The 18,270-nt window shown below is 24.7% G+C and overlaps 1 protein-coding gene across 3 annotated transcripts in view; it reads left to right on the top strand.

Annotated features, from left to right (window-relative positions):
• LOC129606119 (centrosomal protein of 104 kDa) overlaps positions 1–18,270 on the top strand; it is a 43,127-nt gene that overhangs the window by 22,913 nt on the left and 1,944 nt on the right. For 2 of the 3 annotated variants that reach the window (XM_055516233.1, XM_055516232.1), the window contains 4 exons: positions 11,876–12,043; positions 12,125–13,129; positions 13,191–13,419; positions 18,099–18,231. In XM_055516233.1, the coding sequence (XP_055372208.1) occupies positions 11,876–12,043; positions 12,125–13,129; positions 13,191–13,419; positions 18,099–18,231 (1,535 nt within the window). The remainder of the gene's footprint in view (positions 1–11,875; positions 12,044–12,124; positions 13,130–13,190; positions 13,420–18,098; positions 18,232–18,270) is intronic. The other variant, XM_055516234.1, reaches the window with a different exon arrangement.

The following is an 18,270-nucleotide window of genomic DNA, read 5'->3' on the forward strand; positions in this document are numbered from 1 at the left end:
TGAAATTTTAAAAATTCAAAAATAAAATTTAAAGTGAATACTAAAAAACCAAACCAAACAATTATAATTCTTAAAGAATAAAAAATTTAAATGATTTCGATTATTTCATTTTTAAAAATGAAACCACAATATATCAGGTATATAATATTATGTATAACAGTTATACACAGAAAGAAAATATTTTTTAATCTCAATTAATTTTTCGAATAGTTTTTAAAGAACGCATAGTGTTATTGTTTTTGTTAAATTTTCACGGGTAGTGTTTTACTAATGAATAGAAAATGAGTTCATAAAATAAAAATCGATTATTTTTTTTATATTTTTTTTAAATTATTTTATTTTAGTTTAAATTTACACGAAATGTATTCGAATAAAAATAAAATTTAATTGCTATTTATTATTTATATAAGTATTTATAAAATGACATTGGAAATTTGTATATATTATATAATATATGTAGTGTTCGGCTAAATAAATAAAATTTTAACTATTATATTTACTTAACTTTACGGCACCAATCTAACATTATTTTCATTTTCCAAGAGATCGTGATATTGTTTTAAGTTGTTACATAAATCCTGTATTTCTTAACTACGTATTTTGTAAACTATCTTAAAAAACGAAAAAAAATAGAGTTGACCGTGTCAATTCTGTGATACCCGTACGAATTTGTTATCCTATGGCGAATAAACCGGTGGACAAACGAACAGACAAAACTAAATCGATTCAGAATTCGACGCTGATTAAAAACATTCACTTGAGTCTATATCTCAGACGATTGGCACAAACGGTAAGACAAATTTAGTATATCCTTCGAGCATACGTTCGTACGGGTATAAAAATAAAAAAAAATTGAGCAGTTGTTCCAAATACATAGAATTGGCTCATGAGCACTGTATTTAAACAATCTACCGCATTATTTAATTCAATTATATACCAAAATAATATGTATATGAAATTATTGCATACATTTAGGAAGAGCAGAAAAAAAATTGGAAGACTGTTGGAAATGAGAGATTTAAAATAAATAAATATATTTTTTTTGGGTGGCATGCAATTAACCCTTAACTTTCTGCATTTATAGGAAAATTGAAAGTTATGCAGTTTCGGAAATATAAGATGTTGAAAATTCAAATTTTACGAATTGCGAGAGGCGATAATTTTAAAGGGGATAGAGGTGGAAACAAATTTTTGTTTTAAGGAAACAAACTATTTACTAGTGTCTAAAATCTACAAATATTTCAGACTTCCGCAATTTATTGTCACATGATTGTCTAAAATTTAAAAGCGATAACAATAACTTGAAAACTTTAGCGTTCATTTTATCATTTTAACGTTTGACTCTACTATATGGTCTACATAGCATGATGTGGTACAGTATGATATGGTATGATACTGTGGTATGATGTTTGACTATACAAATAATGGAATTTTAAGGATTTTGAGGGACTATAATATCTATAGAAAGGGGGAAGATAGGTAAAAATTTGCTTCTGCAGAAATATGTAAGTTTCTTGTAAAGATTTATTTGTACAACAGATTTCAGCTTTCTATTTTGAAAGAAGACGAATAGAAAGAAACTAATAAACAGTTTTTTTTACATTTTTTATTTTAGAAAATTGCTAAAAAAATTAATTGTAAAATTTCTTTTATTTATATAAGGATTTCATTAATTTTTTTATGATTTCGTTAATTTGAAATATTTAGTTAATATTTAAGTAGAAAAATAGACTCAAAACGAAGCAGTATGGCTTGTAGACAAAAATATACAATAATTTTTTTATATTATACAACATAAAAAGGAAGAGAATGAACAATTTGATTGGTTATAAACGAAATTTTATTATGGTTAATTTAATACTCAACTTTAGGAGCAATAAAATTTAAAGTTTTTTTTTATTAAAGAGAAAGTGGATACAAATTTATTCACTTAGCACCCATATAGCAAATAGGGAATTGGTAAATTTACAATAGAGTAAACTTAACTATATAATGACCAGTAGACTAAGTGGATGAGAAATTTTAATATAATAAAGAGAATTTTCTTTTTAATTGCCATAGAGAGAAGTTAAATTGATAATAAATATTGAAGAGAAAGTAAATCTGTTGTATAAGTGAATTAATAAATGTTATTGTAGTGTAAAAAAAATTGTAATTAGAATGTAAAAAAAATTTATATTGCTTAAATTTGTATGATTTTGTTGTTAATGCCAATGTTAATTATATTTAATGTTCACTGTAGAAACAATGCACATCTGTCCTATAGATAAATTGTTTTATTTTCTCTTGCGTAATTTATAAGAAGAGGGTCCTAATTCAATACGAAAAGTGTAAAAAAATCGCAGTAGAATTCATTATCAAATATCAAATCCATCCAGACTGGAATACACAATATTTTAAAATTTAACTATATATTTTACAAAATGGCCTTATGTTTATTGGAATTAACATTTGTTAAAATGTGAAATTATCACATATTTTATTGATTTTCTTTAATTTTGTTTTTTTACAATTTCTTAGTCATCTAATCGGTATGACAATTTAAAAATTATGATGAGATCTCATATATACTATTTAATTTTCATCTTTAAAAAGCTCAATTTCAGTATCCTTACAGTTTTATATATCGAAAAAGAATTAGGTGTATTATAGATATCTTGATCTAAATCAATTTTATATACGTATATAGCCGCTTACATATAGGTATGTTCTATGTTTTCTATATGCCCACGTAAATTTAATAAAAATGGTTGAACAGTTAAATTTTAATATATGTACCTGCGACATTTTTATGTATAATACATTTTAATTTAAGACCTTTTATGATGTAAATTTTATATAATATAAGTAGCATGTTTTATAATCAGGTGGCATTCAATTATAGAAATTATTAATATTATTATTAAAATGCGAGCCCCAATTTCACAGTTTGTTTATTTTTCTTCTATTTATTCTTTCAATATAGTTTCCTAACATTTTCTTGATGTACATATATTTTTCTTTCTTAACTTTTAATTTTTTTTTTTTTGGAAGTTTTAAAAATAATTTTCTTCGTATCTATCTCTGAATGATACCATAAGTCAACCATATACGTATGTAAGTATACAAGAAATTTGACTCATACTTACATTTTTATGATAAATTTTTTATTTCTATTTTTCTTTTTTTTTTTTATGATTAGTATTTTTACTTCTTGTTTGGAATATATAATGTTTATAATACAGAGAAAATAATTTTTAATCCAAAATTTATTGTCAAAAGGATCATGTTGGCATAATATTATTAGGACAATAACATTCTTGTTATATTGTTATATATCGTATATTTTATTCAAAAGGAACAGCACACAAGCAAAGAAAAAATGTGTTAGGATAATGTTTAAGCATATACATAACCTAAAAATATGCAATGTATATTATACAAAAAAAAAATTTTTTTTTTATTCTTTTATTCTTGGATCAATATTATTTTTAGTCGCCTCTCTTACTCTTTAATGGGAAAATAAAATAAAAAAAACAAAAAACTAAGGCAAACAAATCGCTTCTTTGTATCTTTTAAAAACATTTGCTCTTCAAAAATTTTATGAAAAAAAAATAAATATTTTTGGGAAATTTTTTTAAGCGTTTGTGTAATAATCGTAGCCCATAATCTCAATTTTTTAATTTTCATGAAAAATATGAAATTATTTAACGAAAATTCTATTGAAAAAAAATTTTATTTAAGAAATTTTCAACACACATTGTTTCATTCTTCTATTTTCTTTAACAAATTCCCTTTAATAAGCTGAGCATTTAGGTAGTTATTCAATTTTATTAAAGTAGATTAACTAATTTTTGAATTCCATTCTGAAACAAGGCTTTTTGGAGATTCAATTGAAATTTTTCTTAAGAACTCTAAATATATATAATTTTTTGGTTTCATTTGAAAAAAAATAATAGCAAATTTAATTTGATTTCAAGAAAATTTATTATAAATGTAATAAAGGTGGACCTTTAAATCTTTCAAATTTAAAATAAATTGCAGTAGTTCGCTACATAAGTCTTCGATTTCAAAAAAACTGTTTAAAAGTATGTACAATAAATTCCTGTTCCTATATGCATACGGCTTTACTATTATGTAGAAGGAAGTTTTAAAGGAAATTAAATTATTTATTAACAAAAATTCCAAATTTTCATTATAATCCAGAGTTGATATAAAAGAATGAAAATGAAAATTTTTCTTTTGAACATAATTAGGGAAACTCACCCTACTTTTGTACCCAATTTTGTGAAAAGAATCATTTTTATGACTTGGTAGTTTTTGTAATTTTTCTAATAACACAATATTAAAAAATTAAAATTTGAAAAATGTAAGTGTAACGATGTTAAAACAGAAAAGTGAGTAATAATTTAAACAATTTTGTGCATTGATAACAATCTACTTTCAAAAGGAAACCTTCTAATTATAAATCTTTCAATGTTAATTTGAAATTGTGAAAAAAAAATTTAATTTTCGCACAGCCCACACACTTAAACTGTGGTATATGGCAACGCATACCAATATATTTATGGTGTTTATTTCTTTATTTATTTTATTTATAATGTACTATAAGATGAAAAATTTTAATCTTTGCATAAATTTTTTATAACTAACAGAGGGCATGGCACGTAAATGTAGTTTTGTACTAAATTTGTGCATATTTACAATTGTGTTGAATTAGATGGTAATTTTTAATTTTTTTTCCAACTTTCAAGGTTTCCATAGCTATAGGGAAATTTAATTTTCCGGAAATTTTCAGTAATGTAAAACTATATTTCATATTTTTGGAAAATTTAAATAAACACTGTTATTTATTTGAAAATACTGTTGAATATTTTCATACTACACCGATTGACTTTCATATTATACCGAGCAGTAGAATGTTGATAATCTAACTGAGTTCAATGCACAATAGTACAGTAAAATATATTGCACTGTTAACCTGTAATAATTTTTATTAATATTGTATTAGATTGTATGTATTCAAAATTTGGTCTTAAAAATAATTCTATAAAGAACATTTTGTGTAAATACCAGACAGACAAAATGCAAAAATTTAATTTTTTATACAATCATTTTATTGACTTCATTAAAAAATATCTTGGGGAAATAAAGGATAAATAAATGTTAAAGATACGTACATAAACTGTTTATTTAATTTCTTTTTTATTTCAATTTAAAAATTAATGTTTATAATTTTTCATACATTTAATATTTTTGTACATGCACATACATACATACGTATGTATATAAAATTATTGTCTCTTGTATTCAGTTTAAAAAAATTTTCTTCCCAATTTGAAATTGAAAAAAGGAAAATCTTTCAAGAAAAAGGATTATTATGAAGAAGAAAACCAGAATAAAATTTGATGCTGGGAAATAAGACCAAAGGTGATAAGGCTAGATTTGATTAAGAAGAAAAAATAAAAATAAAACCGACAGGTTTGCGAGCATAAATTAATTTGATTTTGAATTTATTTAGAATTTTTGGTTAATCATCACTCTCGATACAAATTAAAGATTTAGTGAATTAAAATTTTAGCGAGTTAATTTAGCCCTTAATTAATTCAATAGATATAGAATCAAAAAGTAGCTAGAATTTTGAATCTAATTTTATAATCTTATTGCTTTCTGCAATCATTAAAGTTTTAAGTAAACAAACTTAAAATTTTCTTGTGTTGAACTTCGTTTTTATAAGTTTTGGATAATAAAATCAATTTGATGTTATTTGGTTTGCCTTTATTTCACAGAGTCCCATGAAACCAATGATATGTATTATAAGAAAAAAGTATAATAAAAAATTCACAATGATTTGAATTATTTTGACCTCTCTCTGTCTCTGTCTGCATAGACATTTTGGGTCTTTTAAGTTTTTTTGTTTTAATTCTTTTAAGTGCACTTCATTTTCAAATTTTTTTATTTTAGAATCTAATACAAGTATAACAAATTTCTGATAAATTTTAAATTATTTATTTATGCAGTATAAAAAATATATACCTTTTTAATAAAATTTAAAAATTTAAAATCTACTTATTTCAAAAAGAAGTTGTTTCAGAAATAAAATGTATAGGAAATTTGAATTTTGCGAGCTATAAACTTATATCAATCATAAGAAAGGATGGTGTAAGACAACTTAATGTACGTAGCCGTAGATGGGCTATTAAAAAGTTTTTGAAAATGGACTATACGTTTAACAGCATGCGACTTGGTGTAATTGAAAGACGACTGTGATTGTTTAGTCATGAAATCTTAAGATTTATGAACTCGTTCTAATTATATATTAGAAGAAGATTTTAATTATTAAATTTAGATGCAATAGGCTATTAATACTAAAATAACGCAAATACTTGAAATTGTGGTACTAAATGAGTCACGTTTACATTTAAGTGAACGTTGAGACCCAAATTTTTTTAGCTTGTTGTACATTAAATACACTAATATTAATTTTTAACATACAATCATAAAGCACTTTATGATTGTATGTTAAAAATAGACTTTAACTAAAGCATAGACTTTAGTTCTATTCTGAAACAATTTAAAATTTAAGAATTGTATGCATTATTATCGTAATTAGAGGACCATTATTTCAGTTACTTAATGCCAAGGCAGAACATAAAAAAATTTAAAATTAATTTTAATTGACCATAATAATTATTGTTTTTGGATTATAAACAACGCCTACATGTTTTCGTATTTTTTAAATTTTTCGGAGCATATAAATATTTTATTTATGTGGGTAATTTTACTCCCCTTATTATAAATACCCTTTAGAATGAAAATGTTCCACTGTTTTATTTTGAAACTAAAATGTTTGGCAAGCGTATTCGAATTTGTTGAAGGAAAACTGTAAGTGCAGTTTGTTTCTAGACATCATGTATTTTTTATTATTCTTATTGATATGGGTTTGAATTTTGTATATTGGGAAATGGTAGTGCACACGCATTTGTTTAACTAAATTAGAATATTTCTGATTCCACTTTAACATATTTCAAATTTCAGATTATAATTGACAGATTAACTAAATTTTTATTTTCAATTCACATCCTCCATTCTTATTCCTCACAAATCGGAATTGGCATAATCATGTCAATTAAGACAGCGTTTTAAACTCAGATTTTTTATTTTCATTTTCTTTTGCCTGTGTGTTACATATGAACTTGCACCAATTAGTCTTAAATAAAAGAAATTCGGTCTTTTTTTGAAATTACAGAATTTTAACACAATTTGCAACCTAAAGGAATAGAATTTTTACACATAAAATATTCTACATGTAGGTTTTCCTTCAAATTTTAATAGCTATATGAAATTTTCCTCTTACTAATTTAGTATATTAGTAATAATAATTGTTCAAATTACAGATTGGCAAGCAATAGTTTTGATGCTTGGACCAAGAAATGGAAAATAAAAGTAAATGGAACTAAGTCTGCACATGTAAATGTTACAAATAAAGGAAGGAACATGTTAAGAAGAAAAAGGCAGAATTTGAATTAAAATATAAAGAAATGTATTAGCTCCTAGGTCGCAAGTATTGATTCTTGATTTAGAATAAGATCCTGTTCTATAACCAAATTATTAAACCGGTTGGGTTGTATGGTATCCAGTTGTGGGGATGTGCCAAGCACATCCATGTCCAGCGAATGCAAACGTTCCAGAATAGGGTTTTGCGGAATATGGTGGATGCCACTTGGTATGTGCGAAATGGAGATTTGCACAGAGATTTAAAGATTCCATGTGCAGTTGACGAAATTAAAGAAAGGGCGGTTAGACATAGAGCTCGTCTGGGGCAACATGTCAACGTAGAGGCCTCTCGGCTCCATGATATCCGGGATTCTCCTAGAAAGCTAATGAGGACTTTGCCTTCTGATTTAGCGCAAAATGCGCTTTACCAAATCGGGGAGCGTTAAATCTCTTTCAATCTATATTAAAGAAAATCCGATGGTTGCTCTAAGGGGACTAGTATCAGAATATGAGGAGGAGGTTTTTGTGGTAAAACACATAACTAACTATGGGTTGCCAGGGAATGGCATGTTAGTACCATTCATGCTTTCCTCCTTCCTTCGATGAAAAAAAAAAAATTACAGATTAATTTGATCAAAATGCACTAAAATACGGGGTGCGATTGTTAAGTCATAAGTAAATAATGTTAAAGAAAATATTTTAGACGCGAATTACTTTTATATTCAACTAATTCTTCAAAGGAACTATAATTTTAATATTTTCAAATAGCTTAAGAAGCAAACGGGTGACAATCTAACTAAAATCCTTTTGAATAAATATGTATAATTGGATAAAAGAATTCAAATTTATCAAAATGGAAGAATTTTATGAATAAATCTTATGCCAGACACAATGATTGCATCAATCTTTTTATATAACGATTGATCTGTCTAACAGAAATTAATTTCTTCGTGGTTTGACATTTCGTTTAATATAACAGAACAAAACCTTAGATAGAGGCGGCATAAATTTACTCTTTGAAAGGTTAAAGAAGATTACACCCTTGAGAAAAAAATCATTTACATTTCGTTTTGTTTTAAAATTTCCTTATGGAACAATTTTATATTTTCGACGATTTTTCACGAATGCTTATAAAAACAATTCTTTTATAAAATTAAAAAATAACTTTTACTTATTTTGTTTTTTTTGTTTTCCATTTTAAAATCTTGTTGAATTTTTTCTCTTATAAGTTCCTTACCACTTTTTCTTGAATTCTCTTCTATAATGGAAAGAAAAAATATAGAGGAAAGAATGAACCACTTAAAATTACCTTGATGATAAAAAATTAAAAACATAATTACATACATATATATATTATATTTGTGTGCAATGTGCATATTGTGCATTGTAACCAAGTGTAAAATAACAATCAAAAGAAAAGAAAAAACTAAAATACAAATTACATTTAAAAAAGAGGTCAAGGTTTAAAATCAAAGTTTTCATTATTTAATTTTCTTTTAGTTAAATAATAGTAACAGACTATAGTTTAATAGTTTATCTAAACTAGCTTTTGATATATGTACTTTAAAATTGAAGGATAGGCTGTTTGGAGATAGGTAGTTGAGCTCCGGTATGAATGTCTAATGAAATTATTAATAAAGGAAGATGATTACGAAGCAATCGGGAAAAGTCATGCAATTATTAATGTCTGTACTATCGAAAGTTTTGCCTTTAAATTGTTTTTGATGTTAAAACTTTAATAAAATTTAAATTTTTCGTACATTTTATTCTTTTTCATATTATTTAAATAAAAATTTTATTATCTTCTAGTAATGAGGTGGGCTAGAGAGTTTATGAATCAATATGTTGCGAAGCATTTGTATGTGTCCTTTGTTAGGCCAATTCTCGAGTATGAGAATTGGCCTAACAAACAGAAATCAGTTGAGAAATCAGTTCAGAAATTTTTGCGTTTTGCTTTGAGGTGTTTACGCTGATGTTGATTGATTTGCAGTCCTTGGGTTCTCGTAGGGTTGTTGCTGACATAGTGTTTATCCATCAGCTCGTGTTGAGGGCAATTGTGGCTCCTTCTTTGTTGAGGCAGGTTTCTATTAGGGATAACGTAAAGAATCTTAGGTCTGTGGAGTTGTACGTACAATGTTCGCTATCACTCTACTGATTATGGTAGGAATGAGCCGGTTACTAGAATGTTGCGTTTTGTTAATTCTAATTCTTTGGTATTTGATCCTGCTATTAGTAAGGCTAATCTTAAATCTAAACTTTGGTCTTATTTAGTTTTGTAGTATTTTTTTCGTTTCTTCTTGTTCTTGTCTTTCTCTTTCGTTTTGACTTATCTATATTATCTATTTATTGCATGGTGGTTGGTTTTTTTTTCTTTTTTTGTTAATCGTTATGGTTTTTTGTTGTTATTATTATTATTAAGTTGTGCTCGTCATTTATTTTACTTGCCCTTTTGCTCTTCCCTCTTTTTTTCCCTACATATTCCCTACATACCCTAACAGAAAATACTACAGAGAAAATCACTATATAGATGAAGGTCTAGTTATAGCAGTTATTCATTAAGTGTAGACATAAATTGGTTATAAACTGGACTTACTGTACAATTTGTACAAAATATTTTAAAAAATTTCGTCTTGTTCTTAATTGCCGCAGTCGTTTATGTAAGCTTATACAAACAAAACAATATAGAAGGTTTTAATGCCTAATATTTTATATTTTTCTAGCTTTTCAAATTTAGATGAACTAAGCTTAATGATGAAAGAACCGCAACTAATCAAAGAGAGTAGAATTAATTTATTTTTAATTTTTTCGCTAAAAATTCGAGTAAAATAGTACAAAGCTTTATATATTAAACCCTACTAAACATGCCTTTTTCACTATTATCTGGTGGGAGGCCTGACTTTTGCATGGAAAAATATTTTAAATTTCCAATTAGAATAAAGAATTAAGATTAAGATTAAATATTTACAAAATTGTGATGATTTTATAAAATTTTTATAATTATAAGCATATAATATAAAGCGAATCCTTTAATTCCTATATATTTGCAATTGTTCTAAATGTTCTGCTTATTTGAATATCAAACAGAACCCAGCTACGTTTATTTTATCAAACATCCCTTTGTGTTGTTCTTATAGTAAAGAAGAACCAAGTTAAAAAATTGCATGATTGGGGTTCTAAAAAATTTTATTGTAAACACGTGATTTTCTATTTGTTCACATTGGATTTAATACAATTTTTCAAAAATAAAAGTAAGAGGGGACAAATTTTTAACACGATAAAAAATAATTTTTTTTTTTTACAATTTTTTGTAAATATTTCTGTTATTCTTTTTAAGATTTACGGTTTAAAGGATTTTTTATTTCATAATTTAAAAGAGCGCATTGATTTTAGGCAAATGTTTTACAAAACAAATTATGAAAGCATGGTCGTAACATTTCAATTTGCTAAATAACATTGTAATAGTAAGGAAAAAATACCATAACGAGGCCGCTGTTTAAAATGCTACACTAAAACGCTGTACTTGAATATTTTTTTATTTAATATTTTTCTAAATGTTATAAAATATTCTTAAGAAATTGGTGAATTACCTTAAGTTTAACTCGCATTTTAAAAAATTTTGTTTAATTAATATTAAGAAATAGTTTAAACTCGCTAAGATCTTGAATCATATTGAGTCATTACATATATTAAGCTTTGCAATTTGTTAAATTTTTCAAACTGAGGACTTAATATATTTCAAATTTTACATGTCGTTCGTATTGTAAAGAATTTCCTGTAATTATTTTGATTTGTTATTTGAGAAAATAAAACTTGTTTATTGTACAAATAATTTCAAAGGATATTCTTCGAATATTTATGCACAATATACAGCTATGGGATATATATTTAAAAATTAAGTTATTTGCATAAAATTGAAATTATTACACAATTTGCAACTAGAATTTTTTTTTTCCCTCTTTTTTTGATAAAGAGTCATAATTCATAGCCGCGATATATGCAAATATATAAAAATATTTTTTACCATAATTGTGGTATACATACAATAAATGTGTGAATGTTTTTCGTTTTTTGAATTTCTTAAAATAAAAATAACCTTTGACATTGTTTTACTTTGAAAGGAAGGATATAAACTTAAAAGGAATAGCAATATAAGTAAAATCATCAAGATTAAATTCTTATATTTTTATTCTTGTAGTGTTAAGGAAATGTTTATAAGCAATATTCTTAAAACGTTCATATCATAATATCAATTTGGGTTAATTGCTCTCTAAGAAAATTTATTTTTAAGGTCATGTTAGCTTATAAAAAAAAAGGCAAGCGTATTTCATTAAATGTTAGATTTGTAATATTAAAATATTATAAGAAAATAAAAGTAAGATTTTTTTTTTTACTTTTACAGATGAAGATCCTTCGTTTCCATCAAGTGAATTAAATTCACATGGACCTTCTGTTCATGGTTGGAGAAGTTTGCCTGGTAGTACAATTACCCCACATGATATTGTATTAAGATTTCATAAACCGGCACAAATATGTCGAATTCAGGTGTTGGCCCACCAATATTTAATACGTAAGGAATTTATTCAATAATTGTATTGTAAATTTATAAGAATGTAATTAAACAATTATTATACATTTATTTTTTCTATAGCTCAAAAAATAGAATTATGGCTCCATTATTCGCCAAAAAGTATACCAAGTACTCCATCCAGCCAATATTTTGATTTTTTAGGTTTTATAGCACTCTCTGATAATTCAGCAACAAATTATAAATCACGTGAATTACAAAGTGTTACAGTAACACCACGTAAAGGAACACATTTAAAATTACGTTTAAGTTCACCGCATCCAAATCATTTGAATACTGAAAATCAAATTGGTTTAATTGCTGTAAATGTTCTAGGTACAACAATTGAATTACCGCCACCATCAACTTCAACAACATCATCAGTATTACCGATAACAACATCAACATCAACATCAGGAACAACATCAAATACAACAACAACAACAGCAATTGGTGGCAATAATTTAGATACTAATAATGATACAATAACAAATAATTCAAATAATACAACACAATTAAATTCACAATCACAAAATGCACCAGCACCAATTGAAATTCCTATATCTGATACCGGAGAGCCAATATTAGCATCAATCTGTGATGATTTATTATTTAGTATGTATGTTGAAGAGAGTATTGCTGATATTATACGTGAAATGGAAATAAAAAAATCTAAAGCAGTTAATGATGAACGTTTCGAATATGCTAGAAAATTAAAATTATGTATGACAGCATTAAAAATAGCTGGTGAACGTTTAGGACGTTATTCACTTGCTAAAAGGCAAGCAGTACAACAAGAAGATTTTACAACAGCAAAATTACGTAAAGAACAAATTCAAATGTATAGAAATTCTGTATTAAAACATTTACAAGTTGATATATTACTTGAAAAATCTGGTCAACAAAATACTGATAATGATCAAGCATGTGAAATATATGCAAGTAAACCAACACTTCCATCCCCACCAAGTTTACAAGATGTTGCAACAGCATTATCTGAAGCACATTATACAGCAACATTAAGTCCAAGAAGTATACAAGATGATAAATTATCAATAGATGGCGGTAGTATTGGTGGTTTAACAAGTGGTATAATAATTATAACCAGTTTATACTATAATTATTTAGTAATATATAATTAATAATTTAGGAATTATTGTTGGTTCCGATACAACAACAAATCATTCAACAATAACTGGTATACGTAAAAGTCATGATGATATACCAAGTTCACCACGTTTAAATTCAATTGGTCGTAGTCCAAGTCGTGGTATGTCACCAATGTCTAGTCATCAAGGTTCATTAAGACGACGTAATAAAAGTGCCCCAAGAAATAGTTATGAAGATTATGAAGAACGTGCCATACCAACTTTAAGGCAGTAAGTATTTTATGAATTTATTTTTTTTTATAATTTTTGTAATAATTAAACTTTTTTTTTTTTAAATGAGTGTATATTTTACACAAAACAAATAAAACAAAAAAAAAAAAAAAAAGACAACAAAATTGTAAAATTTTTCTATTTACTTTTTTGTAAAATTCAATTTAATTGGGGCATGATCAAAATTTTCCTATTATAACTGATTTGATGTGAAAACAAAATTTCCAATTTCCAATACCAAAATGATAGAATTTTTTTTTTTTTTGTTTTTTCTTAATTTTTAATTTTTTTTTTTAATTAAACTTCTAAATGTTGTAATAATTAAGGAAAATAACGTATATAAACCCTTACAAAAATACATAAATAATATTTGTTTTTTAGTATTTATATACAAAATTAATATTTTTATATATATAGTTAGGTATTTTAATTAGAGAGAAATTATTATTGTTGCAAGGAACACATTCTTTTAGAGTAAGAATTAATCATTAACAACCTTTTAGACAGCACAGAAATAAACATTATCAGAATTAATTAAATATTATTAATATTATTAAAAAAAAAAAAAAAAACTATCCATATTAAAAAATTTAATAATCCTTTTGTTTAATATTTTTTAATTTTTTATTTTAATATTATAAATTTTTACATTTTTTATAGTAATTTTTTTGTGTAGAATATTTTTAGTTTTCTCGTATAATTTTATTTAATTTTAAATCTTATATAATCGTATATTTTATATTAAGAGTACATTCTTAATCCTTTAATGTTTAATTGAATATTTTTGTTTATTTTAATATATTAATATTTTAATATAATTTTATAATATAATTTTATATATATGTATATTTAATTTTTAAATATATTAATATGTGCCAAGATGCATACTAATAAATGAGCATGGTTAATTAATTTAATTATAAATATAAATTGACTTATTTTATATTAAACACTAAATAATTAAAATATGAAAGACTTTGGATTATTTTATATACATATAACAATTAAGACAATTATAATGTTATACATACTAACATTTACATTTTGTTACATTTTCAGTGAAATTTTACTACTCTAATTCTATAATTTTTCTTTTAATTATGCACAATACACACATACCTGACTTCAAAATTGCGCTTACGACGTAAACTTTACCTAGTATCACACTCCAAAAAGTTTAGTAAAAGCTCTTGACATTGTACACTTTTCCTAAATGCATTCTATACGTAGTGGACACGTTAAATAAAAGTAAATTGGGTGTCGAAAAATTCGAGCATGCTTTTCTTATACATGTCATATAAATGTTGCCAGAAACAACCAATTAAATAAACTAGCATATATTTTCAGCAATAAAATGCTAATTATTAAGTTTTTTTTCCTAAAATGCAACATTTAAATTTAAATTGAAATTTTCAAATAAATGTCAAAGTATGTATTAATATTGTAAAAATTGTATTTTAAAATGTATCAAACGCTTTAGCAGTTTTTTCTTACAATATAAAGGTATTGAAAGTTCTGAGACAATAGTACAATCGTATTAATACCGTATACTTAAACTTTTTATAAAGCATTATTGAAGTCACGGTATATTTAATAATGATAATAATTGAATTTATTAAAAGAGATCACATTTATCATTTACTCTGATTGCTAAACCTGGTGTAATTACCCAAAAATTGAAGTACTTTAGATCGGGTAAAACCTCGGTTAATTATTATTTTGGGTATAGGCTTTGGGTAATTTTTAATTTTATGAATTTATATTTAGAAATTTTAAATTTGCGGATAATCAGGAAAAATCTAAAATAAATAAATAAATGTATTTTAAAGATGTAGTATGCTGGAAATTTCTTGGTCAAATTAGTTTTCCAACACGTTGAAAACATAGTAATTAATATAGCCGCCCACACTCAATATTTATTTAAAATCAAAGTTTATTTAAATTTTAATTACTAAATGGTTGATCAACTTGTCCATTAATGATACAACGTGATGAAAACTTGTGTGGATTAATCAAATTGAATAGTAGATGTGCTGCATTATAAGTTTTCAAATATCGGGTACTCGTAATTATGAATTTCCCATTTGGTAACTCTGCTGGTAACGGCTAACATTTATTGAAATAATGTTAAAAAACTATGTTATACATAGGTTTTTACTTAAATAGAAATAAAAAATTAATGAGATCATAATTTATTTCTTTGTGACTGAAAATAATTAATGTCAATGTTATTTTAGTAAACGGGGGAGATGTAAATATGTAACAATTTACATTAGTTCTTCTGTATGTATTTAATTTAAATAATGAGCGAATCGACACAGAAATTTAATGAAAATTATAAATGAGTAGAATTTAATTTATTTAATTAAAATTATATTTAAGTTTTAATTTTTAAAATATTGATAATTTTATATGTAAAGGAAACAGGTCTTAGGCACATAAAAGAAAATTTTTATAAAACTTAAAAGTGCACATTTCATATTTTTCTAATTTTACATATTTAACAATTAATTCGAACCACAATATTTATTTCACCGCAAAATGTTCTTCTAACAGATTCATAAGATACCCAAAAATATACATATTATGTTAAACATATCTACATAATTACGTGTTTGTGTATATACATTCAACATATTAAAATCACCTTAAAAAATTATTTTGTAAATTCATTTAACTTAGGATTTAAAATTAAATTTTGCAAAAAAAATTGTAGTTTCATTTAAATTATTTTTAGATTTTTTAAATATAATTTTAGAAATTAGTTGACCTGTAATATAATTTTATTTTCACTTTAATATTAATTTATGATATTGGCTATTAATTATAATTTACAAATTTTTTCAATATAAAATAATTTACAAATATTAAATTTAATATATAATTTTAATTAATTATTTATTTTAATTTATTTAATAACTTTTTTTTATATAATTTCTTTTATTTTTGTTTTTATAATAGAATGTTAAGGTAAGCATTAAATAATCGAATTATAATTATCATTATTATAACGTATATATAGGAATTTTCATAATTGAGACGCTAAACTATGGGGATTTTAAGTAAAAATTTCAATTACTTCAATTATACATACCTATAAATATCAATAAAAATTAATGTAGTAAGATTTTAATTAACATTCAAAATTTATAATGTGCATAAGGAATACATAAAAAACAAAATTAAACTGAGTTTAAAATTTAAGTGTTGCGATTTTGTTGAAGTGTTAGGCTGTGACCTGTTTAAGACTAACGTGCTTCCGGCGGGGCTTTGTAACTTTTTCGGCAGGAGCTTAGAAATAGTGCTCACCTGAATCGCAATTAAAAAAGATCCTATGGGTCCAGGTAAGAAGGGCAACAGGGCCTTGGTCTCCCACAAAAAAAAACCAATATTGAAGAATACGTAACATAATTGGAATACTTATTTTTTAAACCAGCCTTCCTTATAGTTTCAATATACTTATAGAATTAGAATTCATTTATATATAAGTACATACTTTTCTTTGTAATTCTATTAAAAGCCCTAATAAAATATTACAAATTTTCATTGGCACACCCAAAACAGTTCCATTCAAATTTTGCACATTTTTGGTCTCATATATACAGGATTTAAAATATTTTCCATTAATTTTTATTTTGTTTCTAATCAATAATTAATGTAATATTAAAATTTAAATAATAAATAAAAAAAAATATTATATTAATTTTTTATTTAAAATTTTAGTTTTGGTAATATTATTGGCATCTCTACAATTTTATCGAATTCATTTGGAACCTATGGTGATTAGTCGGACGCATTTTTTCACGAATTGAAAAATTCATCTTACAACTTTTGGATGAAATATTTTATGACAACGACCATAAAAAATTAAAGATTTTCATATAACAAAAATTTTGTAATAATTTTGAAATATCTTAAAGCATGTCGTAAAATAAAAACACCATAGGTTCCTTATTCAAAACGAAATTTTAACTAACTTATTGTTTAATATTTTTAATTTTGCAAATCCCTATTAAATATTTGAGTTTTTAAACTAATTGGTTTTCAATCCTCGTACTAGGAAGCACTTTTTATATTTTATATAAAAAATAGAACACGTAATACATGAAATACACACAACACAATCGTCCAATATTGATTCGTTTTACATTCATTTTATAATAATAAAAACTTAATATACACACACACAAATTAAGGATTCGACTTAATAAAGTTTCCTTCTTTAAATTCATTTGAAAGTTAATTTCATTATAATTTTAATTTAACATTTTCTGCATTTAATAAATTAAAAATCTCATAGCATTTGAGAACTACATAATATTCGCAAAATTTATTTGACAATAGCGAAAATAATTACAAATTTACGAAAACTAACAGAAAGTTGCTTTAAAATGAACTGATTTCAGATAAAGATTGATGATGACTCATAACTATAGTGCTACAACTATCAAATAAAGATAAAAAATCTAGTTTCATTTATTAAACTTTTCTTTTCCTTTTAATTTTACTAATATTTTAGAATATTCTATTTATACTACATATTAGAATTCTCTAAAATCTTATATCTTATACTATAACTATTCTATACTAAGCTTTTTAAATTTTGCTTGGCGGCATGTTTAATTGTTGTTCTGTTAAAGTAGACCGAAAATTTTTTTTTTCTTGAAACAAATTTTCAGTTCACATACTAATGAATTTTTAAGGGAATGTCAGGGTGCTGCATTAATCGAAAATGATCGGGGTCGTTCACGTTTAAACGATCGTGAACGACGTCAAGCAGCTTTACCAATTTTAATATTCGGTACTGATTTGGTAAGTAAAGCAATACAGTTTTATGATTCTTAATATATA

The sequence above is a fragment of the Condylostylus longicornis genome, unplaced genomic scaffold (genome assembly GCF_029603195.1).
Source record: "Condylostylus longicornis isolate FDR11 unplaced genomic scaffold, ASM2960319v2 ptg000017l, whole genome shotgun sequence".
Lineage (NCBI taxonomy): Eukaryota > Metazoa > Arthropoda > Insecta > Diptera > Dolichopodidae > Condylostylus > Condylostylus longicornis.